The sequence below is a fragment of the Magnolia sinica genome, chromosome 2 (genome assembly GCF_029962835.1).
Source record: "Magnolia sinica isolate HGM2019 chromosome 2, MsV1, whole genome shotgun sequence".
Classification (NCBI taxonomy): domain Eukaryota; kingdom Viridiplantae; phylum Streptophyta; class Magnoliopsida; order Magnoliales; family Magnoliaceae; genus Magnolia; species Magnolia sinica.
Window position 1 is genome coordinate 117,728,269 of NC_080574.1, and position 26,537 is coordinate 117,754,805.

Here is a 26,537-nt window from a genome sequence, read left to right on the forward strand (position 1 = left end):
AAATTAATGTGAACAGTAAAATAATTAAATCAAGAAACTGAAGAAAATTTAGGGACTAGAAAATCTTCTACAGATCTACAAGAGTCATTTCTATGCCTACTGAGATATTTCTACGTCTTAAGCATCATGAATGTATGTGTGCGTGTCTAGTGGAGTGTTCAGGTGGTATGCTTGAGGTTTCAGTTCCTTTCTACTCTTAGTAAGGGCGTTTCTTCATACCTACAATCCATTTCTGTATGAACGATAGAAAGTGAAAATACAATTCCGTTTTGAGTCTCTCTTGAAAATGACAGATAGGTTTTGAAAAACCACGAGAACAGGTTCCAAATGAAGATAATCAGTTGGAATGTAAGGGGATTAGGGTGTCTGCAAAAAAGAGTAAAGATCAAGGACACGTGTAAGCAAAATAAGGTTCAAATGGCAGCGTTTCAGGAAACCAAATTGAAAAGCATAGACCAAAGCTTGGTGAATTCGATATGGTGGGGTGAGTCAAAAGGAATGGGAAGCAGTAGGATGTGAATGGGTCAACGGGAGGCATTTTGGTCATATGGAATTCATCTTTATGGTGCGAGGATTGTTGGAAAGGACAATTTTCCTCATCTCTACTCTTAAAAGAAATTTCATTGGGATTTCTGTGGGTGTTTATGGAAGTTTATGGACCGAGTAGGCCAGGTTCACGACAGAAATTCTGGACTAAGCTAGATACATGTAGGAATCGATGGCAAATGTCATGGTGTGTGGGAGGAGATTTTGATGTGGTTAGATTAACCTTTGAAAAATCGTATGGTGGGAAGATTTCATGCAGAATGATAAACTTTTCCAAATGGATCATCAAAAATGACATGGTCGACTTGCTAATGGGAGAAATTAAGTACATGTGGTCCAATGGGCAGACAAATGTGATTAAATCAAAGTTAGATAGCTTTCTTTTATCTGCAGAATGGGTAGAAAAAATCACTTTAGTACACAAAAGAGGTTTGCCAAAGCTAATATCCGATCATACTAGAGTTGGAGGAGAATTGGGGTCCGCGGCCATTCAGGTTTGAACTCTTGTGGTTAGAAATAGAAGGCTTTGTGGAGCAGGTGACTGATTGGTGGTCTTCATTTTCAGTACAAGGGAGAGCAGGATTCGTCTTGTTTCAGAAATCAGAAGTGCTAAAGGGCAAAATAAATGCTTGGGTCTAAGAGGAAGAGAGGAGGAATCATCTAGACTATTGCAAGATATTCAGCAGTTAGACATCAAAGAAGAGGCTGGAGAGCTGTTGGAAGATGAAAGAGCTTGGAGGGAAGTTTTCAAAGAAGTATACTGCTAGAATACGAGAGGAAGAAATCAAATGGATGTAGTGTTCAAGGGCTCTAAGGTTAAAAGCAGGAGGCAAAAATACAATTTTTTTTCATGCTATGGCAAGTGCTCAAGTGAGAGTTAATAAGATTAAATATTTAGTGGTAGAGGGGACAAGGGTAGAAGGAAAAGCAAAGGTATATGAATCTATAGTGAATTTTTACAGAGGTCTTTTGTGAAAAGAAGAATGGAAGCAGCCCTCTCTTGACAATCGTTTCTTCGACTCCATGTCCTTAGAAGCGGTAGAATCATTAGAAAAACCCTCTTCGGAAGGAGATAGAAAGAGCAATATTAGAATTGAAAGGCGACAAAGCGCCTGGGCCCAATGGTTTTCTGATAGCGTTTTACCAAAAGTTTTGGCAAGTTGTTAAGCATGATGTGTTTGGTTTTATAAAGGAATTCCATGAATTGGGTCGCGGCTTCAGAATTAGGGGCCACATATGTAGCCCTAATCCCAAAGAATGAGGGAGCCGAGAGCCTCAGAAATTTTAGACCTATCAAGTTATTGGGAGGTCCGTACAAGATTCTAGCAAAAAAACTAGCTTCAAGATTCTGTGCAGTCGTCGGAGAGGTAGTCTCATTATCACAAAGGGGCTTTGTGGAAGGAAGACAGATAGTGGATGTGGCATTGGTGGCTCATGAATGCATCGATTCATATAATTGAAGAGGATTGAAAGGGGTGATAGATTTTGGATGAAGGAATGCGTAAGTTCAACTAAGTTCACAATTTTCATCAATGGTTCTCCAAACGGTTTCTTCTCAACATCCATAGGTCTAAGGCAGAGAGATCCCATGGCTCCATACTTATTTCTAATAGTAATGGAGGCTCTTAGCCGAATGATAAATAGAGGGGGAGAGGTGAACCTGGTGAAGGGATTTGAGGTGGAGAATTCAGAGTTTCCAAGTTACGCACTTACAATTTGCAAATGATATATTATTATTTTGTGAGGCAGATGATCTAATGGTGTCCAATCTTCAATTGATCATAATTAGTTTTGAGACGGTTTTGGGGCTTAAGGTTAATATCAATAAAAGCGGAATTGTGGAGGTAGGCATTTCCTAAGAAGAGGTAGGCCGGTATGCAAAAAAAAAAAAAAAATTTGCATGTAGGGTGGGATCCTTCCCAAATACATAACTGGATCTTTCATTATGCATAGGAAAACCAGTGAAACATCTTTGGGATAAAGTGTTGGAGAGGTTCGAAAGAAAATTATCACAATGGAAGACCAAATATCTATCAATTGGGGGGGGGGGGGGGGGGGGGGGGGGATGTCAAATTTTCCGGTGGTGAATAGGTTGGATAAGATTAGGAGAGATTTTATGTGGAATGGAGCGGAAGAGAAATTCTTTTATCAATATAATACTCTAGACAATTTCAATTTGATTGATAAATGATAAAGTTCTTAAATTGTTGAAAATGAAAGCTTCCTTAAATAATTCGAGCAACAGGTACTGAATCTAATAAACTAGCAACAAGCAAGAAGATTCTCAAACGATGCAATATAAAAATAGAGAAGCAAAATCCTTACTAAGAAAGAAGTGTGGGCATACCATTTTGAGCAGCCTCAAGAAGCTCTTCCAGCTCGAAAATTCGATTGACACCACCAGAAAGTTCAAGATATTTTCTATGTAACTCAAGGATGTCACCAAATGCCATAAAGCTCTGGGAAACTACAGATGCCAAGAACCGCAATGCATGTGCCAGCTCCCCTGAGAATGTTCCAGAAAAGTATTTAAAGGGCACCAAAACTTTAAACTAGGAAACAACAATATCATCATGATCTATTCTCACCTTGAGTAGAAGTCAAAGCTCGATCTCCTTTGTGTTCCACAGCATATAGCAAACTGAGTCCCCATGTCACATTGTGCGGGAGTTGCTTTGTGATGAAATCATCCAGTATGCCAAACAACCATTTCTTCTTCAGAAGGATTGCCGAGTGATCAAGCAACTCCCTGAATCTTGAATCAACCATCTGTTTAATACAAGGACTGTCAGCAAACAAATAAGGACTGCAGCTAATGAGAACAATGAAGATCATAAGTTCTAAATGGCAGGGCATGATACAGAAACGAATATGATGTTATATAAAATTCAATGTCCACAGAATTCATCACCTAAAAGTACACCTTTTTAATGAATAATGAACAAGATACACAAAACAACGAGAGCATCATTTATTTGAAGACCAACATCAAAATTACTACATAGAAAAAGAAAAATCCACTTAGCATACAATTTTGTACGGATACTTTTGCATGTTATGGAATTCTGCTGTGCAAGGCATGCACCAATCTACTGGGTAGATGGCTTAAGTCATTTGCAGCATAAGAATGCATATGGAATAAGGTGATTATCTCAAAGTACGGAATCAGTGGAAGTGATTAGGCCCTCCGTGTCAGCTCAACCTGCAGAATGTCTTGGACTTGGCAACCAATGAAGAACGTTGAAAATCACAAGGACTCAAATTACATTTAAAAAAAGGGAGTACGGGTCCATAATTAGGCGCTGGGGTGATGCTTGGAGCAGTAACTGCCCGCTTGTTTTCTGCTGGATACTCTTATAGCCTTGTGCCGAGGAGGGGAATATTAATATCACCTCACTCACTCATCTTTTGACCATCTTAGAACATGTTATGGATATTGAAAGGAGGATCTGGAGGTGGAAACCATCCAGCAGTTGTCCACTAAATCTATTATGGACACCTCATGGTTGTTGGTTGTACCTTGGCCAGTGCAACTGGTCTGACATTCCGAAGCTACTTCAATGGTTGCTACTTTTTGTTGGTCAGGCATGGATACAATCTAGACCATTGAACATCTCCGAAATAAATAAATGTGTATAATAAACTTTGTTTAAGGATTGTGAAATCTGTTGATCATTTGTTTGTTCATTTTCCCTTTAAATCAGAGGAGTGGTAGCACTTCCTGAACTTGTTTTGGATAGGATGGTCCATGCCGAGTTCCATGGCTAATTAATTGGAGGCTTGGAATCTTAGGTTTGGCTTTCCAGGGAAAAAATTATTTGGAGTTTTAACTCTCTCTGTGGTGCTGCCATCGAGCATGATACGAATGCCTTTTGGAACAAGGGAGGAAGTATACATAGGGTTACAAAGAAGCTTTGTAAGAGGATCATCTATTTGGCATAAGCTTACACAGTCCATAGGCGTAAGGCAGGATGACTTAAGGATGCATGGAGGCCATTAATGATTGAAGGGGTAACAACAGAAAACCTTACATTTGGGCCCACCCCTGATGGGTATATGGAAGCTTAATTCTGATGATATAGCTTATGGATAAGTCAGGACCAGTGTGATAGAGGGTATTATTTGGGATGAAGGGGGAATGAATTTGTAGGACCTTTGCTTATTGCTACGACCCATAGGGGAAGTGGATTCCAATCAGGTGGAAATTAGGCCCATATATGGGTCAAGTTGAAAGAGCTACTCTGGTTGCAGGCACCACCCACTATTACTAAGGGTGAATCCAGTACGATTAGATGAAACAGTGGACTGGTATCCTTTTAAGTTTATAAACTAGGTTGAGAAGGTTCAGCAGATCCAGGACTCAAATTGTTGAGAGGCAAGGGTTTCATCTAATTTCTATCATGTTCTGGAGTTCTTTTTCTTTTCAACTTTTATTCTCTCTGATTTTCTTCTTTAATAGTATTAATGATTTACATTACATTTCTTTTTTTAAAAATCACAAGCTTATTTAAGTGATGGCTAGACAACCCTCATAAATATCAGATAGTTTTGTATAATTGCATTTGAAGTTCTATTTCCTTTGCTGACATCACAATTCCCCTTCAAGATTTCTCAGGTAGAACTATGTAACTTTTTTGTAGGGTAAGAATAGCTTGCATAAAGCTGCAAACCTTGATTTCAAGAGGAATGTGAAAGTGTAGGGGAGAGATCAAAGGGGTGATTCATGCACGGTGCCAACATACACACATGCAGATCCAGGCCACTCATCAAGTGTGTCCCATCAGGAACAATTCTAGCTAAATATTCTCTAGCTAATAGTTAGGCAGGTCAACTCGCCTGGGGGACTTACAGGTGTCCATTGAATATAGTCCATTCGTCATATTTTTCCTAATGTTCAATTTTTCTGGTACAAAAGTGGGCCATCTAATGAATTGACCAGCCTGACTTTTTTCCCTGAGTATGTTCACCTTGGAACCACCTGGCCTAGATCACAAACAAGTGCCACAAACTTCTGTAGCACTCACTGCTCAGATAAATTTTCTGGTACTTGATCACATATAAATAGATATGGTAGGCAGCCACATTGATTTGTTTACCATGTGGGCGAGTAGGCATCTCATGAGAATCAGCACTACATACATGTTGACAAGACAGATAGGAATAACACTACAGACACTTGTCCCAAGTTGGGATCTCCTGCACCTGGGTCATTCCTTGACTGGATAATTGGTTTTAATAAACATACAACCATTTATGCTATTTGTAAGCGTGAAGTGAAGTTTGCAAACCAGACATTCGGAAAGAGAGAGCATCAGCAAATGAAATTGTGAGGCAGACAGTATCTACTCAACAAAAGATGTTGATTTGAATTGAGTACTAAAATAATGATCATATGGAGAATGGTCTAATTTCCTTGTTATACAAACTGCACAGTGCTTAATAAAGACACATAATCAGTAACAAAGTAACACCACATAGCATCTACATATCAATATGGAATGGATGAGAAAAGGCATATGAAGAAGCTTACAGCTTTTTCTCGAGCACCACCACCAAAGAAAGCAACAGATTCAGCATGAGTGCGGAGTCTTGCGTGCATGAACCTATTTGAATGCATTATAGAGAGAGATTACTTAAGACTGTAAAAGATATATTCAGTAAGTAGATGCAAAAACCAAGAGGATGCATACTAACCTGAAGGTTCCCTCAAGTTGTTGTTCTCTACTTGCAAGGTTACCAAATTCGGGGGTAACACTCCTCAGAAAACCCAATCCTAGTAACATGTAAGCATACAATATAGCAACTCCTCTTTGGCCAGTTAACAGCTTCATTCTCCATGTGAACCTACAGTTTTTCAACAATGCATAAAATGAACATAAAAAAAGCTGGAAGAGAACAAGTGAAAAGTACCATATGTCATGTCTAATACCAAGGACTTGTATCAACCAAATCCAAGAATATTCAACTGGGCAATGGCTTGGTGAGCTAGATCTTTGATCTGATGGCCTGACACTAAAGTGCTCCCAAGAGAATAGGTTGCTTGACACTGGCTAACAGGATTAAGTCAAATGTAAGCTTCAATTCACCCTTTTGAAATTGTATTTTTGAGTGACAAAGGAATAATGATGGGATATTGTCAATCGCACTGACTTGTTTGTACCCAGACAGGTTCCCACATTGACACAGGCACTTGATCTTTTCGGAGGCAAATGAAGTCCGTGACAGACCCCAAAATATCCTAGACTAGAAGCTCCTGAACCGTCTTTGAGTTTATACAAGTACGTAGTAGGAAAAGAATGCAACAACTACAGAAAAAAAGCACCCAAAATATTGATAGATAGGATCTTCCATTCTAGAAGATTTTTTGAGCACCTCTCATCCATGTTGTGGCTCAACAGATTGATGGTCTGAACCACTGAAACATGGCCCCCAGCTGTATCCACTAGACGCACCAAGACACCATACATATGATCTATCAGAATGCTATGATAGTTCTGCAGGAGTACAACTCCACAGGTATAGGCTTAAGGCTTACCAGAGAATGTCGACTGAAGGCTTAACCATCCCAGTGACAAGTCCTGACAGGTCAGTTGTCAGTTTTTCCACATCATGCGTTATTCTCTGATCTGCATCAATATTTTTACCTGACATGTGGAATACCTGAAAAGAAGCATTTTGAGATGTATTTGGATCAGCAATGACTGCACCAACAACTTTACAGAAATCAATTAGGTTTCAAAATGGAGAGATGATATCGTCTGGTCAAAAGTGTCAGTGAAAATAACTCCATGTTATTTAGTCATTCTAAGAACTGGGAAAAGGGGGAAAAATGAAGGAGGAAAAAAAAAAGTTAGAAAGGCCCAACTACTAGTCATTTTGAAACCTAAAAAGCAAATCATCACTTCATTGTCTGAATTAAAGAAGGAAGAGTGCATGTATGGAAGCAGCACATGCACACATGTTACACATCAACAAAAGTCAATTTTAGAGTACCTTGTAGAAAGCATTCTTTCTCAAAAAGTTCTTCAGAAGATGTTGGGTCAAGCGAATTCGCCACCCAAGGGCCAACTTGGCTGTTAAGTGTCTGCAAAGAGGAGAAAAGCAGTTTTAACTCCACATCACAGGAAAGAATAATAACTCTTTTCCAATGGAGACATGATGTTCCCATACACAAGTAAACAAGAAAAACAGTGATCACCACAGGAATGTCCCTTTTTTCAAAGGTTCGCCACAAGAATGTTTACAATAACCAAATACTAAAATTTGGAGAGCTCAACCTAAAAACAACAAGAAACAAGAATCAAGCTGGAAAAAAAAAAAAAAAAAACAAAAAAAGAAGAAGAAGAAGAAGAAGAAGAAGAAGAAGCCATGTAGCAAAGAACTCTGACATAGTTATAGTATTATCCCACAAAGATGTCATGTCACTCACACATTTGAACTCTCAGTTCCAAGTAGTGCTCTGCAAACTCTTGGTTTTATGTTTGCTAACATTTTGATATTTTTGCTTCCCCATCCAAAACCCAATCTACTCCCTCTTTTCATCAGGCTTTGTGAAACTAAAGTTAGGACAGAATAAGACTAGTGGAAGAGTCCATGTTTCTCACATGTAATATGATAAGGACAGTCTACCCTTCACAATTAAAAGTTTGCCATGTTGGACACGTGTCCAACACATTTGAGAGAGCTGTTTACAGAATCATTGTATGTTTTTTTATAGAATTTTAATATGATTTTTATCATATTTGTATGATATTAATGTATTTTAGTTATCCATTTTTTTTTCATGTTGACACAAATAGCTTGGAAAAGCTTTGATGATGGCAATAAGTTTTTCCATAATCACGTTTTCATTAACAATATTTATATAAATAATAATATGTTTTATCCTATGACTGTATGGATGTGACAGCATGTTGGGCTTTTTTGGGTCCCTGTGTCTGAAACCAAAGGAAACATCAGTGTTTGAGTCAAAAAGGTACCTTGTCATTCAAACTGATCACAGATAGGTATATGAAGAACGAGTTATGTATAAACGAACACAGAAAAATGAAACAGACAACAGTCATTCTAAAATTAACTCCCATAACAAAGTAAAAAATTTGAAGTAGAAATACCAGAATAGCATTGTCAGATTCAGATACAGCAAAGCAGCTGTTCTATAAGAATTTAAAAGCAACAAGAGGCTGAGTTTATCAAGGGTCGTTTGGAAGCGTGTAATCAGTGGTAATTGGTGCACTTGGGAGAGTCTCTTTGATGTTAATTGGAATCCAATTTACATCAAATACACCAAAAACTACTTTTTTGGGATCATGGCAAAACCATGTGGTTCCATTTCACACAAATTCCAATTACCACCGATTCGCAAGTCACAGTCTTCTCTCTCACTCTATCCACCAATGCATTCCAAATATAGGCTGCCAAACACATTCACATGGATTCCAATTTTCCATGGTAATTGCCAATGTATATCATACACTCACTCCCAAAGGAGCCTTGACTGATAGACCACAACTCATGTTACAAAAACTAAAATTATCAATGAAGAAATATGAATGCTAAGTGTAGATGCACCTGTAAACATTTTTCAAACACCAGTCAACAACTCCAATAGTGGCACCTCCTCTTTCTTTCAGTTTTTGTCTATTTTTATCTTCTTATTTCTCAGCTTGTTAGGATTGCAAGTCATAAAAATTAAAAAGGACAATCAATGCTTTGGTTTCTTGTGAGTTCCTGATGTCAGCTACCAATGGTAACAGAATGACGGCATTTGGCAAGTTCTTCATCTAATTCTACAATCTTATTTCAGCGTTGCTCTTGGTTAAACCTTTTCAAAATTATAAGTCACTGCCCAACATGAGCAACAAGAAGTATTTTTTTTCCTTTCCTTTTTTTCGTTTTACACACACCACATGGGCACTCATACCCATGAAATCAGTGTGTTGAAACAGACTCTGTCCACCACTGACCCATGGGTTGGAACCAATGAGCAACAAGAAGCTATCCCAGTTATCATCAATATCTAAGACCTAGATATAAATGTTGCACCGCGCTGACAATATTGCCTCCTTCCTATACATGCACACTTGCAAGAAAACAGCACACAACCAAATCATAGTGAAATATGAGACTGGAAAATGTGACGGCAAAGAGCATAAATAAACTGCATGAAGTACATAGTTCCGTTGATCCAACTCAACAATAGAGCTTTTTCTGTTCAATTCGAAGAACCTCTTCAAATGAATATTAGAATCTGAACATTCTTCAATCTTCATGCCTCCACTCAGATGAAACTTCTAAATATTTATTGAGTTACCTTAGTGAAGGTGCAACAATAGAAGATGCAGCACTTTGAAGTACACTAATGAATGTTAATCGAATAAAGGATGCCTTATCCTGCTCCAAAACATATTTTACACTGGTCCCTGAAAATTCATACAATTGAATCTCAATAAGAGGATCGCTTGATCTTATAGCCAATATAACACAAAAAATCTAAGCTTACCATTCAAAGAAGCAATGCGATCTGAGATCCACGTCCTAGACACGACAAGTAAAGCTACTGCAAACAATTGTGCACCTTGTTTATCGAGCAGTGTGGGCACCTAGAAAAAAACAGTGAAAAGGTAAAGCTAAAAACGATGAAGAATCTATAACGCTTAATATATTTACACCAAATCGTTTCGGATATAATCAGTAGGTGTTCAAAGAAGGAAGGCCGTAGTATAAAGAACAAGAAGAAAACAAGCAAACAATTAACAGAGGAAAAAAGTGATATGCATGCACAAGAAATTAGACCCTCAAAGAAAAAAAATGATTCTGCCTGAACAGAGGCAGAAATTGAACCACATTGCATCCATGGCAATGTATGATGGATAAAAATGGCCAGTGCGGATGAGCAGATAATTAAGCTAGAAATGGAGAGAACACACTGGCCTCGGATGTATATTTTAAATGGTCATTGGGTTCATTCTCTAAGTCGATAAAGACTGTGGGGAACCTTCCTCCTCTACCTATATATATAGAGGAATGCTCACCTACGCACCTTCTTACGTGAGCATCCATGCACACCTTTGCACACGTGTCATGGGAACAGAATCTGAACAGTCCACATGATGCGGCACCCCTTGAAACTCTATGGGCCCAATTTTCAGCCTGATCCAAAACTCTAGTGGTCCATAGTAAAGAGAAATGCAAATCAATGAAGGAAACTGTTTCCTTTTTCCATGGCCCACCAGATTTTTGTATCAGGCTGAAAGTTGGGCTTATGAGGTTTCATGGGTGCCACATCATGTGGACCGTTCAGATTCTGTATCCATGACACATGTGCAAAGGTGCGCACGGGTGCTCACGTAAGAAGCTGCGCAGGTGAGCATTCCTCTATATATATATATATATATATATATATATATATATATATAGAGAGAGAGAGAGAGAGAGAGAGAGAGAGAGTAATGGTCTTTTGCACATTGTACCGCAAGAAGTTTACATGCGAGGCTAAAACAAACTGAACTCTACAACTTAAAAAAGAGGAGAGACACCCGAAGAAAGCAAGTAAAAGCAAATCGTGACATAGAAAGTGAGAGATTAGCCGGGTTAATCACCGTGACATAGAAAGCCCAACTCCTTAAATTAAAAGTAATCTCCCTTGTCACCTCACCACTGAGAATGACTCCTATAGAAACAACGCCTATTTGCTCTCCACAAATCGACCACCAAATTGCAAGTAAAAGCAACTCCAAATTGCCTTCCCTGATTTTCTCACTCCTCCCCTGTGCCAAGCCCATAAAAAATCCAGCAACGCCTTCGGCATAACCCAATCCAAGTGGAGGGATTGAAAGAAGTGATCCAAAATTGAGTGGGCTAACGCACGATGAATGAACAAGTGGTCTAACGATTCAGCATCCGCTATACACATCAAGCAGATATTAGGAAGGACCAAAGATTGTCTTTGTATATTATCTATCGTAAGCACTTTCTTCCTTCACACAAGCCAAATGAACGCCGCCACCCGAGGAAGAGCACCATAAGACCATAAGTCGGAAGGGAAAAGGCGGTGTTGAGAGGGGTTGGATATAAACTCGAAGAATAATCGAACTAAGAAACAGCCCAAAGGGTGGGTGTTCCAAAGCACAGAATCATCATATTGCACCAAAGGAGTCATATCCTTTAGCTAAGACAACAACTCCACAAGCTCCGCCATCTCCCCATCAGAAAGGTTGCAATGGCACTGAGGAGTCCACACCACGTTCCTCCCCACCATGGAGTAACCTGCTACCGAAACGCATCTATCCAAAGAAACACTAGCCAGGGAAGGGAAATCTTCTTGGAGAGGGCGATCACTACACCAAACATCTATCCAAAAACAAATACGATCCTCGGCTCCTAAGGAGAAGGAAATGCCCCAAATGAAAAGATGCCTGGCTGCCAAAATCGCTTTCCACACATTAGAAGCACAATATAATGAAGACTCTTTCACTTCCTAGCCCCTCTCAAACACCCCATATTTACAAGCAACAATCCTTCTTCACAAACTTCCCTCTTCAGTGAAAAAGCATCATAACCATTACCCAAGCAAAGCCAAGACTAAGTTCTCCATCAATTGTCTAATTAGGAAAATAACTTCAATTGTAAACCTACTTCGCATGAAACCAATCTCATTTCTAATACATGCACTCCATCATACAACCATGCACCCATTAAAAATAAAAATAAATAAAAATAAATAAATAAAATTTAATGGAAATTTGTTAATAAACAATTTTGGCAATATCGATATATTGTCAATACATTGGCGATATTGTTGAACTATTGCCGATACACTAGCGATACAAGCAAACCTGGAATTTACACGGTCCAAAATATTGACAATACATTGGCAATACAAGCGACATCTAGAACATACACAGTCAAAAGTATTGGTGAAATCAATAAATCAGTGATACTTAGTGATATATCTCCGGCACCTGGAACTTCTGATACTACTACTGTTATCAGTATCACCAAGCTGGAAATACAGATAATATCGGGGATATTATCATAATATTGGAGATACTCTAAAAAATGGATCCAACTGAGTATCTTTATTAAGAAATTGTTCAAGCCCCTTTCCCAATTTTCCCAACGCTAATTTTATTGCATGAGTTGTAATTTATTGAACATTCCAAGTTCAGCAATTCTCTCCATTCCTTTGGGGTCGTCTTAGGCCTCTACATTTATGCTTCCTTTTGCTTCTGATTCCCACTTTCCTCAAGGAACTGGATGAAAGTATAGGCATCTTCGTCACTTGCACCCATTGTTCGAAGTATCCCTGATATTATCGAAATATCCATGATATTATCTATATCTCCAGCTCGGTGATACCGATAACACTCATAGTGATACCAACAACACCGATAATATCAGAAATTCCACATATCAATGATGTATTTTTGAGTATCGCCAATTTATAAATATCACCACTGTATCACCGATATTTTTAACTGTGTAAACTCCAGGCATCACTTGTATCGCCAATGTATCAATATCGCCAATATTTTCGACTGTGTAAATTCCAATTGTTGCTTGTAATGCCAATGTATTGGTGATATTTCAATAATATTGTTAATGTATCGATATTGTCAAAAAAGACTTATTTTATAAATAAAATAAAATAAAATAAAAATAAAAATAAAAATAAAAATCATTTCAATTTTTTTTATAGGCACATGGTTGTATGCAGTGTATAATTTGTTGCCGACAATATCAATAATATCACGATATCACCATTTTCGCAACATGGGCAATATCGACACCACAATCTTTCATTTCCTTTCTATTAGTCAATAATTTCTCAACGAAATATCACGTGTTGTCGATATTCTGAAATGAAATATTGATGGATATTTGGATGGAAGGTTGGATGGATAGATGCAATGGATGGGATTGTTGGACTGATTTCTTACTACAACACATGCTTTTAGGCCCTCATTAAATTGAAACTCATTATCTATGCATTCTTTTTGCAATTTTTTATTCCTGAATATGTAAATGTGTATTTTAGGATCTCCCAAAGTTTCACTAAGAAATTTCACCGCTTTCCCCAATGTTACCTCGCATTTTCGGTTATCAGTGATATTATAGGCGATATCGATATTGTTTCTATATCCCCGTCCAATGAAACTTGTAGCTATACCGATATTCAAACATTGACTACAACAAATGACAACCCCATCGACTTCCCCATGCATTCAAGCGAATCCCTATACCATTCCAACTCTTCTCCGAGCAACATTGGGCATTATTAAATCGTCGAAGAACCTTCGCAGCTTGAAGTAGTTTTGTTGCCTCTCCACTTATAACACAACAACTCCCTAGCAACCTACAAGGGTGTAGCATTGAGAGCATCATCAAGTTGACAAACATAAGTGACCTCCTCTGCTGGCAAAAACACCTCCATCTCTTTCTTAGCCCTCCCTCTAGTGCTTTCTTTCAGAGAATACCTATCAGTCAGATAAAATATGGCCCTCACCTAAATAATCTTTGTTTCCTACCCCTGCCAACTATCCTTCACTTCTGCCTCTATTGGGCAACAATCTCTACTAGGAGGGAAGAAGCATTTCAAATTTCTGCCATATCTATCAACTGTACCAAAAGTTATCTTGATGAGACCCTCTCTCATCATTACTCTCCCCCTTACATGGCGAGCTCTCTGATGCCAGATGCCCCTCTACTCCCTTACACGTGTCAACACTAACCACACTTCCAAATCTAAGTCAGCTTCCAACCTTCTCTTCTATTCCCCGAACATCTTCCAGAGGAGTATCTATCATCTTAGGCCCCTTCAAGTCCTAACACTATGCCCAAGACTCTGGCCCATCTTTTGTTGTATGCGACGATGGATGTTGTCTCGTCCTCACACGTGGATGGATCTGATTCGTCCCCATCTTATTATTGCCGCCTCTTAGGATCTTGATCATATCCCTCGAGATCAACCACACCCACACCTTTACGTACCATTTCAAGAAACAAGAATTTCACCCCCCAAAAATAATAATAATAATAATAAAAAAATAAAATAAAATAAAACTCCAGCTACACTTTCAAACCTCTTCCAGAGGAGCATCTATCATCTTAGCCCACTCTGAGTCTTAACACTACGCCAAAGCATCCTACCATCCTTTGTTGTATGTGATGATAAATGGTGTCTCGTCCTCACCCCCCTTACGTGGCGAGCTCTCCAACGCCAGATGCCCCTCTACTCCCTTACACGTGTTAACACCAACCACACTTCCAAAGCCGAGCCTACTACCAACTTCTCCTTTATTCTCCAAACCTCATCCAGAGAAGCATTTGTCATCTTAGCCCCCTCCGAGTCCTAACACTACACCCAAGCATCCTACCATCCTTTGTTGTATGTGATGATAGATGTTGTCTTGTCCTCACCCCCCTTACGTGGCGAACTCTCCGACGCCGAATGCCCCTCTACTCCCTTACACGTGTTAACACCAACCACACTTCCAAATCCAAGCCTACTACCAACTTCTCCTCTATTCTCCAAACCTCTTCCAGAGAAGCATTTGTCATCTTATCCCCCTCCGAGTCCTAACACTATGCCCAAGCCTCCTGCCATCCTTTGTTGTATGCGATGATGGATGTTGTCTCATCCTCACAGGATGGCTTTGATTCGCCCCCATCTGATTCTCACAGCTTATTAGGATCTTAATCATATCCCTCAAGATCAACCCCACCCACCCCTTAATCATCTCTCTCTTAGTCCTAACACTATGCTCCTTTGTTAACACAAACAAAAAAAAAAAAAAAGAAACCTACTAGCCACACTTCCAAATTCAAGACCGTTTCCAACTTCTCCTCAATTCCCCGAACCTCTTCCAAAGGAGCATCTGTCATCTTAGCCCCCTCTGAGTCCTAACACTACGCCCAAGCTTCCAATCATCCTATTATGTATATGATGATAGATGTCTTGTCCCCCCAACCTCCTGTTGTATGTGATGATGGATGGTGTCTCGTCCTCACACATGGATGGCGATGATTCGCCACCATCTGATTCTCGTCGCCTCTTAAGATCTTAATCATATCCCTCAAGATCCCCCTAGCCACACTTCCAAATTCGAGATTGTTTCCAAGCTTCTCCTCTATTCCCCAAGCCTCTTCCACAAGAGCATCTATCATCTTAGCCTCCTCCAAGTCCTAACACTACGCCCAAGCATCCTATCATTCTTTTCTACATGTGATGATAGATGCTAAAGTACACATATTTGCATATTTAAGAATAAAATAATAGTGAAAAAAACACATATTTGCAAATTTAATCAAATAATAAGTTTCCCTTTAATGCGACCTAAAAGCATGTACCTTTGGCTCAAGGAAACATTGGGGAAACTTGGGGAAGCATGGTGGATCCATCCAACCATCGATCTATGCATGCACATACATACATACAAACACATATGCACGATCCATCAATCCATGCATGCGTGCGCCTGCACACACACACATACATCCATCCAACCAACCATCCAACCATCCTTCCACCCATGCATCCATCCATCCATTCATCCATGCATATACACGCATACAAACATGTATTTCATCATACAACCATGCACCAATAAAAAAAAAATTGAAATGAAGTTTTTTTAATAAAAAAAAATTTTGGAGATATCGGTACATTGGCAAATATTATCAAAATATTAGAGATAAACTAGCAATACAAGCAACACCTAGAATTTTCACAGTAAAAAATATTGGTGATACATGGGCGATATCGATACATTGGTGATACAAGAGACACCTAGAATTTACATAGTTGAAAAAATTGCCAATGCAATGGCGATACTTAGCAATATATCATCAATGCCCGAAATTTTTGATATTACTAGTGTTATTGGTATCGTTAGTAATATTATCGGTATCACCAAGCTGGATATACGGATAATATCAGAGATATTTTGATAATATCGAGGATATTCTGAACAATGATCACATCTAAAGGCCATATCCTTAGTACAAAATAGAAAAGTGAAATGCCTTATAGTTAGAGATGGGTTCATGTGGACCACAAATGTGCATTCATGTGTGTTGGGTTTCTAAACATGTAAAATATACATGATATCGGATTTTGGGTTTAAGGGATTTAGGATTTAGGGTTTCTAGAATTAAGAATGGGTTTCAGGTTATGGGAATTAGGGATTCATTATTTGGTTAAGGGATTTTTAGATTTTAGGAATTTGAGAATTTTGGATTTGGGTTTCATGAAATTAGTTTCAGGGTTTGAAGAGGGAAGCTAAGGGAAGGGAAGAGCATTCGTGACAAAACAAGGGGGCTACTGTAAAAGGTTGCCCATACGGACGGCCGTACGAACGTGCGTCTGTACATCTGTATGGACAGCAAATGATGGCCGGTTGTGGTCGGTTTGAGCTTGGGATGGGTCGATTTAGGTATTGGATGGTAATAAAGAAGTAAAGGAAGGAAGAGATGAAAAAGGAAGAAAAGAGGATGATAAGAGAAGATGATACCTTGTTAAGGGAAGAGAAAAGTAAAAAAGATTCATGTGGTTTCGCACCACCAATCCAATCATAAGATAAAATTTCGCTCATTCTCAAAGCAAAACAAGCGAAATATATTTCATTCATAACATGTATAATGGCTAGGATGGAGGCGTCTAACCCTTTATAGTCTTAGAAAATACCTTTTTACAAAAAGGCACTCTCAAATAAAATTCTCAACATAAAGGCGCTTAATGATTTAAAAGTTGTTCCTAACTCCCTGATCTCAACACAAATATGAGATATACCAAAAATAATGAAACACAAAAACAAACTAAACAACTAAACTATTTCATGGCCCATGGAGGTCTACAATCAAGATGTCTGATGATGATGATCCAACAGTCCAATTATCGTGTCCACTCGATCCAACAGTCCAATGTGTCCATCAAGCTCCTATATGCAGCCTACGTGTATCTTCCTAGTGTGGGGTCCTTAAAGATGCCGAAATATGCACGTGGAATCTTCAACGTGGCTAAGAATATGAATTGGGCCAAGTGGGCCCCATGTAATGGTCATCTAGCCATTAGGAGATTGGCTGAGCCCTTCTCTGGTATGGTGCACGAATGTCCTCATCAGGGGCACTTAGTGAGATGATTGCATCTCGGCAATAGTTAAGTTCTAAGTATAAAAAGAAGACTAGTGGATGCTCATGGAAATGTGTGCAATTATAAGAGACAAGTACAGAAAAAGATTCCTACAAATAATGAAAGTAATGAAACATTTTATTAAGGTTCTTCAACTTGTGAAAAGTGATAATAGGTCAACGATAGACTTTCTTTATGACATTATGTATAGAGCAAAGTTATCCATTCGATGTGATTGTCAATATTACAAGGATTACTGAAGTTGATGGATAAGCATTGGAATGAACAACTTCACCATGATCCCCATGCACCAAGTAAAGCCAATTATAGTTATTTAGCTATTTCTTATTCCATAATTATAGTTATGACTTATGAGTTTCTTTTGTTAGACATATTATGTGAATATTGATATGTTCTCTCCTTTAATTATTGTAGGCTACTTCTTAAACCCTCCATTTCGATACATGTCTACAAATGAAAGGGATAATAAAGTTACTATTGGTATTGAAATTTGCTACAAATAAGTTGGAGCCAGAAATTAATCGGCAAGTTGATGCCATTAATAAAGTTAACCATTATAAAATTAGGTTTTCTATTTTGAAATGCATGATACGTCACATATGTAGACTTGTAGTATATTAATTTATCTTTTATAGGTGGAGGCGTATGCACTAACGATGGCTAGTTTTGGAGATCCACGTGTACAAACTACTACATAGAAAACCAATTCAGATATAACAAATAGTTTGTAAGATTTAGGATGAACAATGCGTAAAATTTAGAACAAACATGTCTTTACCAATTTAATAAATTGATAAATTAATTTGTTAAGTATGCGACTCAATGGTGGATCAATTGTGGAGAACTGCACCTAATTTGCGGAATATTGTAATTAGAATTTCGAGTCAGACAACATCCGCCAGTTGTGAAAGAAATTGGAGCACTTCTCCAGCATCCATACGAAGCAACAGAATCGATTAAAACAAATAAAGGTGGGTTAATTATGGAGAAAGTGCACCTAATCTACAAAATATTTTAATCTTAATTTTGAATCAGACAGCATCAAACCCCATTTGTGAAAGAAATAGGAGCACTTTCTCACGCACCCATACGAAGTAATGGAATGGTTTAAAGCAGATAAAAGTGGAGAGAAATGTATTAATTCACTACAACGTGAGGTTGCGGTTTTAAAAATGAAGAAATCAAGTGGGTAAGTTGATACCCAATCGCAGTATTTTCCAATAAATTCGGATTATATTTTTGTTAAAGACAACCCCCATCATCCATAGCTTGGAAAAAAAGGAGTAAAAAAAAAAAAGATGCAGTTGAAAGTAAGGAGCTTGAATTCCCGAGCCAAAAAAAGATGCAGTCAAAAGAAGCTTGAATTCATGAATCTCATATGAAAATAACCCAAACTCTAGGTCGTCTAGAGCCAATTATTGAAGATGTTGATGAACGACGTAAACATAATAACGGTCCAATTAAGACTGATATGTATAGCAGCAGTGGCAGTGAAAGAGGTGGTACTGGCGGAGATGGTGATGATCATGGAAATAATACTGGAGGACATGTACCTATTGGTGGTACCAGTTAGACTAAGACAGTAGTGATTAGCACCTATCTTTATCCACAACACAACGCCCAGCCCAAGCCACTCTAGTCGAGACTGCAGAAAGAGCGTAACTACTAGCTATGGAGATGATTCTGAGGCACCCAATCTGACTTGAGCAAATTATGGTGATGGCAGGAGTGGCAGTGGTTAAAGGACACAAGCCTATTATGATGATAATGATGACGTCTACCAAGATGTCATGGATTCTATGTGTATGCCTACTTACCTATTATATCCTATAGTGTTCATGGCCAAAAAGATAGTGTTCATGGCCAAAAAGGATGGCACCATATACCCAAACAGTCGATACGGGGATTATTCATAACAACTACCAACACAGCCACCAGTTGGTCATGAGACATGGCTACATATTCGGCTACCCTTCGCGATATTGTCAAAATGGATATGGACCATACAGCAATATAGATGATAATGACGATGCTGAGCAGGCTCGATAATCCTTTTGTACTAACCACGTAAAACACTTGGACTTTATCTTCAAAACTATTACTAAATAGTAAATATATCAATTACATATTTGTGTGTGTTTTATGACAACGCCAAACCCATACTTATATGTGTTTTACACTTTTACTATTATGATTTGAATCATTTCATAGTCTAATAGTTGACAGAAAATCGTATTAGCAAGATATGATATCAATTTATGACATATATCAATAATTTCTATCCAAAAAAATCAACATCACAACTTAGGTCAATGTCAACCCAACATACAACATTCTTACCAAATAAACTATCCTATACACCATAACATATATGGTCAAAACCAAAAAAAAAAAAAAAAAAGATTCATGGATATCTCTTTTTTTACGTGCCCGGGGTTTGGGCGAACGACTAGCATTGTGGGTTTGCTCCCCACAGACGCAGTTTCAATTTCCCTCCCCGTCCTTTACCCGATGCACATGTTTGCAAGTGATTGTGTGCATCCGCAAGGAATAGTCTAGCCTTCAAAATGGGCGGTGACACCCTGTCGTCATTAAAAAAAAATAAAAACGATAGATATCTCATTTTTTTCAATATGAGACAACGTGCTATATCATTTTTTGGTTAGGCCAATATATATGCCAATACTGATATTCAAAACCATGATCGTAACTAGTCTCCACTCCTATTGTTACTAAAATTGCATTTCATTTATCTGTCCTGCTAATTTTAAAATCTTTAGATTCCGAAGCATCACTACATTGTTAACTAAAACCTTAAACATAAAGATGCGCACGCACTCCTTACCACACAGACGCGCACGCACTTACTATGGAGGACATGTATAATAGATTCCAAAGTATCCCTCCATAGTTCTAGCTTCATGTTTACCCTGCCTTACTATTGGGTCAAGGACGTATTGTAAAGAGCTAACTAATAAATGTCTACTCTTGTCACACGAACGCGCACACGCTCACTCTTTCAATCAAACCCCTAACCATGTTTACTCCAAACATCCCTCAAAACATGTTTACTCTTATCACACAGATGCACACAACTTACTGATTCTTTTGTTCACAATGCACTGACCATGGAGGATCCCTTTGCTAAATCCCCTGCCACACTATTTCAGGACCTCGGTGCATTTCTGCAGGATCACACAGCACATCAGCACAGAGCTTAAAGTACAAGACTTCCTAAGCATTCCTACTTGAGTGCAAATTAACTTGGGTGACTGTGAGCTCAGGACACTAGGGAGATGAAGGTTTCACAAGCTCAAATGTCAAGTTTTAAAACAAAGATAATTGACAGCTCTTCAATGAAAATCATTAGATTCTGATCAGGGAAGCAAGTAACTTCAATCCCTCTCACATGGAAATTGTCCTAAAATATGCATCCAAACGAATTGAATGTCTTCACATAGAAGGTTCAGTTTGGTCATTGTTTGATTTAGTAAATGTTTTTGCAAATTTTACGATCCACTCTTTCCCACAAAAAATAAAACTAAGCTGCCTACTTGCCAAAAAAAAGGAGCTGCCAAAACAACTAATTTTCAGCAAATCTGAAAATACTTGAATACTAACTCTGCTGTCCAATTTACAAATGAATAAAAGCAAGAATGATTAAGAAAAAGGTTCCCCCAACTACGAAATACTTACCAGTATTTTGAACATAGCAGCTACTCTTAATGGCAACAACCTTGGAGCCATCTGTAATTGGGGAACAACGGGCAATTGAACCTTATGATCCATGGTGGGAGACCTTGCTATTACCTCTGTGACATATGAATTTACATTTGATTTGGAGAAAGAATTGTCCTGCAAGAAAAGGCCATCAAAGACTCAAACAATGGGTGACTGTCTAAACTCCAACAAACAAATGATGGAAAGAGAAATGTGAATCCTGAGACCTTTCTGCTGCGAGCAAAAGCTCTTTGCACAGACATAGCATCACTTTGGCGATCCGTTTCCGGTGATCTCAACAGATTGGACCCAGCCTCAGAAAGTACTGGAGAATCCTCCCTAAAATTTCATGAAAGTAGAATTATCAATCCAAAATAATAATAATAGTAATAAGTGATTCATGAAAATAAAACAAAGAACATAATCTGAACCAGCATATAAATACAACCTCTTGTAGTCAACACTCCACCCTCCTTCCCCATCCAAGGACAAAACCACGTCGTGAAATGCAACAAGTGCGGGACGATGTGATATTGTAATACAAGAAGTCCCCATTGCACTAACTTTAGCACAGAAACGCTCCTCCATATCGGTTGTGACAGCACTCGTACACTCGTCAAGAATCGCAAACTTAGGCTTATGATAGAACAATCTGGCCATCCCCAGTCTTTGTTGCTCTCCAAGAGAGAGTTCATCACCCCAGTTTATTTCCTTCTCGAGTGGATAACGTTCCAATAAATACTCCAGATCAACCTGTCAGTAAGATGAATATCAATACAATTTAAGCTGTAGAAAATGCTGAGGCTAGCATAGGTATAAAATGGCTGAATGTGGATTAAAAAGTCGAGAGAGAGAGAGAGAGAGAGAGAGAGAGAGAGAGAGAGAGGAAGATTTTACATTTTTCAACAGCTCAACCATATCACTGTGTGTAAGCAATTCAGTCTCTTCGTTTGCCGTAAGAGGATATATTAATTGGTCACGAAGTGTTCCAACAGCCATGTATGGTCTTTGTGGCACATAGAAAATCTCCTTATTCAGATCAGAACCAACCCCAGGTTTTGTAATGTAGCCAGATACCAGTGGCCAAAGGCCTCCAAGAACTCGAAAGAGGGAGCTTTTCCCGCTTCCATTTGGACCTTTAGTAAGAAATAAAAGTTTAAAGTAACATAATTAGAAGATATGTGTCTACAAAGATGTCCTGATAGATGCCAGAAGAAAGTCCAACTTCTTCTAGATAGTTTCAGCTTGCAAGAGAATATATAGATTAACGTGAGAAAACATTTACAATTTGAAAGGAAAATCTTTTATGCTATAAATGGGTACACTCAAAAACCAATTGTCCAAAAGAGAAGGCACCATCCCAAATAATGTTTAAAAATCTCCAATGAAAGAAATCAGTTAGCCAGAAACTCTTGAGACATAACACCGACAAGGAATGCTCAATTTTGAATCAAACAGAAAGATTCATAACGGAAGTGGGCATGAGCATTCTCAAAGCATGGTTAAGAAACTCTCAACTCTTACTGGAAAAATGTTGTGTAACAGTGCTGCAGTTAAAATGGTTATCCAAATGGATGTAGATGTCAGTACATGCACTAGCGTTTCATGGCAATAATCATCTGAACACTGGGTATTTCATTACCTCCATCAGACATTCAATTTAAATAGAATGCAACTCACCCAGCGACTGAAACTAGTAGAACACGTCTCGAATCATCCATTGAGGTCCAATGTCAGTCGGTTTCATTTCTTAGCGGACAGAAACCAGTAAGACTCTTGTACTGGACAAAATTTTAAACGATGGTTCAAACCACAAGTCATATGTTTAATGATTCACGCAACCAACATGAAAGGCCTAGTGCAAAATGGAATTATTTTCATCCAAATTCAGTCCATCTAAAGATTAAAGAAGTCACAGGGCATTTCAATTTATTCATTGCAATTTGAACTGTCAGTAAACTATCCTGCACTAAAATCATTATTTAAGCTAAGCAGACCATCCATGATTAAACAAGTAGGCATTAGATGAATAGTTAATAACAACCTTCCAAAAAAATAGAAAAGAAAACGAGTAAACATTGTGATGTTGGACAATTAATCACTTGCTTTAAAAGCTCGAACTGATAGAGCATATGGCGAATCAATCCCTTTATCTCATAGCCCAGGCCCCACATCTCATGGGTTAGGACCTCGGCCAAACCTCCCTCATGAGCGCCACTTCGCATGGGTTCCGCTTCACACGAGCCACCCGGTTCACACAGGTGGGGCCTACCTCACACAGCCGCCCACCCCGAGTGTGCCCCTACATCCGACGGGCCACCCCACTAGAGCTTGCTGTGAAAATGCCCATGCATTAATCACCCCTAGTGAGGAGTCTCGAACACGAGACCTCCCACTCTGATACCACTTTGATGCAGGACAATTAACCACTTGCTTTAAAAGCTCGAACAAATAAAGCATGACGAATCAACCCTTTTATCTAAGAGCCCATAGCCCAAGTCCCACATCCCATGGGTTAGGACCTCGGCCGAACCCCCCTTGTGGGCCCCGCTTCACACAGGTGGGGCCCGCCTCACACAAGCCACCCGCTTCACATAGGCCGCCCACCCCAAGTGTGCCCTTGCATACCACAGGTCACCCCACTCGAGCCCGGTGTTAAAATGCCCCTGCATTACATTGGGAAAAAAAAATACTAGAAAAAAAAAAAAACTTAATATGAGAATGAAAAAAGAATTGTACATATTAATGATATCTAAAATGGGGAAAAGGGGATGGTTAGTAGATCAAAAAGATCGGAGAGATTGGGAGTTTGATCGAGATCTATCTCCAAATCTGGAGATCGAGTTCTTGTCCAAGATTGACACAAAACTCACCTTAGACCTCGGGAAGATTGGAGTGATGGTTGTTTGCGAGGAAGATCGAGGGAGCAAGGGAGGAGAAAATCTCGAAGATGGGTTGTCAGGGAGAAGATATACTTACGGGGGCGTGATGTTGGAAGAGGGGATTCAACCTGGAGGGAGGCGCACGAGCTGCCGATGAGGGAGAGATCCAAGCCTTATTAGAGAAGGAGGTCGACGTAGCCAAGGGACAGTCAATAAAGGGGACGACCTTGGGACTTGGTTATAGCAAAAAGGAAACAGCCAGCCATCCTCGATTGGGGGGTATATGCCCGTGAGGTAATGGACCTGTGGGGGAAGGGTAATGAACGAGGCTATTAAAGATTTATGCAACAAGTTGGTAAAATGGGCCGGAGATGGGGAAGAAGCTATTGGCACAGCCAAGCCCTATACCGCAGCTCCCCACCCTCTTTGTGGAGAACTTCCACAAGGGATGGACAGAGCTCAACTTCAAGCGAGTTTTGGCAGGCTTGCAGTTGTGGCAGAGGTGGTCATTCTAAGGAGGAAAGGGTCTGCGAGGTTTTGATTTTGTTCGATTGGAAAAGGCAGAGGGGAGGCAATGATGAAGAGCCTGAACGACAGGGGATTAAGATGCCGGTTCGGCATGCTAGATATGGACCCGATTCTGTGAACCAACAAATAGCAAGCAAGCTATTGAAAAAGGGTTGGGAGGTGGAGTCGAGGGAGAGGTAGCCTATTAGGAAATTTGGAAAATGAGATGGGGGAGGAGTGGGGACCTCTTTCAAGGGGTCTGGTCGGGGAAGAAGGGAGGCGGTGGTGAGGTTCCACCCAGCTGTCAATGAGAGTGGATGTGGGATGCCCTACAATGGAGCCTTATCATGCAACTGAAGAAAGGAGCCTCCATCACAGAGGCAAAGAAGTGGTTGATCACTAGCAGGGAGGTGGAAGCATCTCGATCCTAGTTGAAGCCTCTATCAGATAATGAGCATTAGGTTTCTCTAAGGCAAGACATGGAGATTGACTAGGTTTTGATGGCAACAGCGTTGTTTCGAGGGGGATTGGTGGTTGGTCTGCATAGATGGGCCAATAAATCTACATTTGGCTAGGACTGGCACAAGGTTTCAAATTTGTCAATCAACTTGTGGTTCCTAGAGGCTTTTTCTCTCATAAGCTCTTACTTTGGTCAGCTGGTGAGGTGGATCCGGCAACGAAGGGAAGAGAGGAAGTCAAATGGGCCAAGTTGTGGGTGAGGAAGAGATTGCTTCTGGTGCCAGATAGAATCACAATCATGGTTGGGGAGGTTAAGGTGAGTGTTAAGGTGGAGAAAGTGGATCTGTTAGGGCGGTAGACGTAGAAGTGGTAAATGGTGGGTGGTGGAGGGGTGTTGGTAATGGCAGTTGTTACAATGAGGGAGGATGAAGGTGTACAGTCTCAATTCTTCAGCAGAGCACCGGCGGAATGGAGGGATGCATGGATGACATCTGTCGTCCATCACGTCTAGGGGCGTGATGGAGATATGGTGGCCCTTCTGCTCCCGTACTTGCGCAGGGAGTGAGGTTGGAGACATGTCGCATCATCTCACGAGGTGCTAGGAAGACGTGTCACCTTGGGATAGAGGCTCAGAAGCAAGGCGGCATGCTTCAAAGTTCCAAACCTGTCACTCCGGCTCTATGGAGGCTCTGATGTTCGTCCTTCCCTTCAAGAGACAGAACGTCAAGTTTGATGCTCGACCCTTCACTACAAGAGAAAGAGCATCATTACTACCTACCTCAATGTTTTCCTCGGTCGACATGATAGCTTGATCTCATCTTGCAATGAGATCGAGGACCTCTCTTTGGTTACGGCTTCACAAGTATCACCTATCACACGTGTGATTTTAGCCCCAAAGGCTGCTCATGTGCTCTGCACTAATAACCGAGGCACCTCAATGTTTTCCTTGGCCGACACGGTAGCCCGACCTCATCTCGTAATGGGATCAAGGACCTCTCTTTGGTTACGGCTTCACAAGTATCACCTATCATGCGTGTGATTTTAGCCCTGACGGCTGCTTGTGTACTATACACTAATAACTGAGGCACATGCAACAGCATCTCAAATACTCTTTCGAGAGACAATGTTGTTTCCCAAAATGGCTCATTCTGAGATGAATGAAGACTACTCTCAATATCTAATCCAGTTCAAGTGAATTCCCTGAAGTCTCTAGAGGAAACAATGAGCATTGAGACGATCATTAGCAACGTTGTGCATGTGTTTGTAGCAAT

At 39.6% G+C, this 26,537-nt stretch overlaps 1 protein-coding gene across 3 annotated transcripts in view; it reads right to left on the minus strand.

Annotated features, from left to right (window-relative positions):
- LOC131237458 (ABC transporter D family member 1) overlaps nucleotides 1-26,537 on the minus strand; it is a 54,549-nt gene that overhangs the window by 2,542 nt on the left and 25,470 nt on the right. For all 3 annotated transcript variants that reach the window (XM_058235230.1, XM_058235228.1, XM_058235229.1), the window contains 12 exons: nucleotides 22,316-22,554; nucleotides 21,867-22,171; nucleotides 21,646-21,757; nucleotides 21,395-21,553; nucleotides 10,049-10,148; nucleotides 9,860-9,968; nucleotides 7,540-7,630; nucleotides 7,082-7,206; nucleotides 6,241-6,390; nucleotides 6,077-6,149; nucleotides 3,135-3,315; nucleotides 2,894-3,052 (listed from right to left, as the gene is read on the minus strand). In XM_058235230.1, the coding sequence (XP_058091213.1) occupies nucleotides 2,894-3,052; nucleotides 3,135-3,315; nucleotides 6,077-6,149; nucleotides 6,241-6,390; nucleotides 7,082-7,206; nucleotides 7,540-7,630; nucleotides 9,860-9,968; nucleotides 10,049-10,148; nucleotides 21,395-21,553; nucleotides 21,646-21,757; nucleotides 21,867-22,171; nucleotides 22,316-22,554 (1,803 nt within the window). The remainder of the gene's footprint in view (nucleotides 1-2,893; nucleotides 3,053-3,134; nucleotides 3,316-6,076; nucleotides 6,150-6,240; nucleotides 6,391-7,081; nucleotides 7,207-7,539; nucleotides 7,631-9,859; nucleotides 9,969-10,048; nucleotides 10,149-21,394; nucleotides 21,554-21,645; nucleotides 21,758-21,866; nucleotides 22,172-22,315; nucleotides 22,555-26,537) is intronic.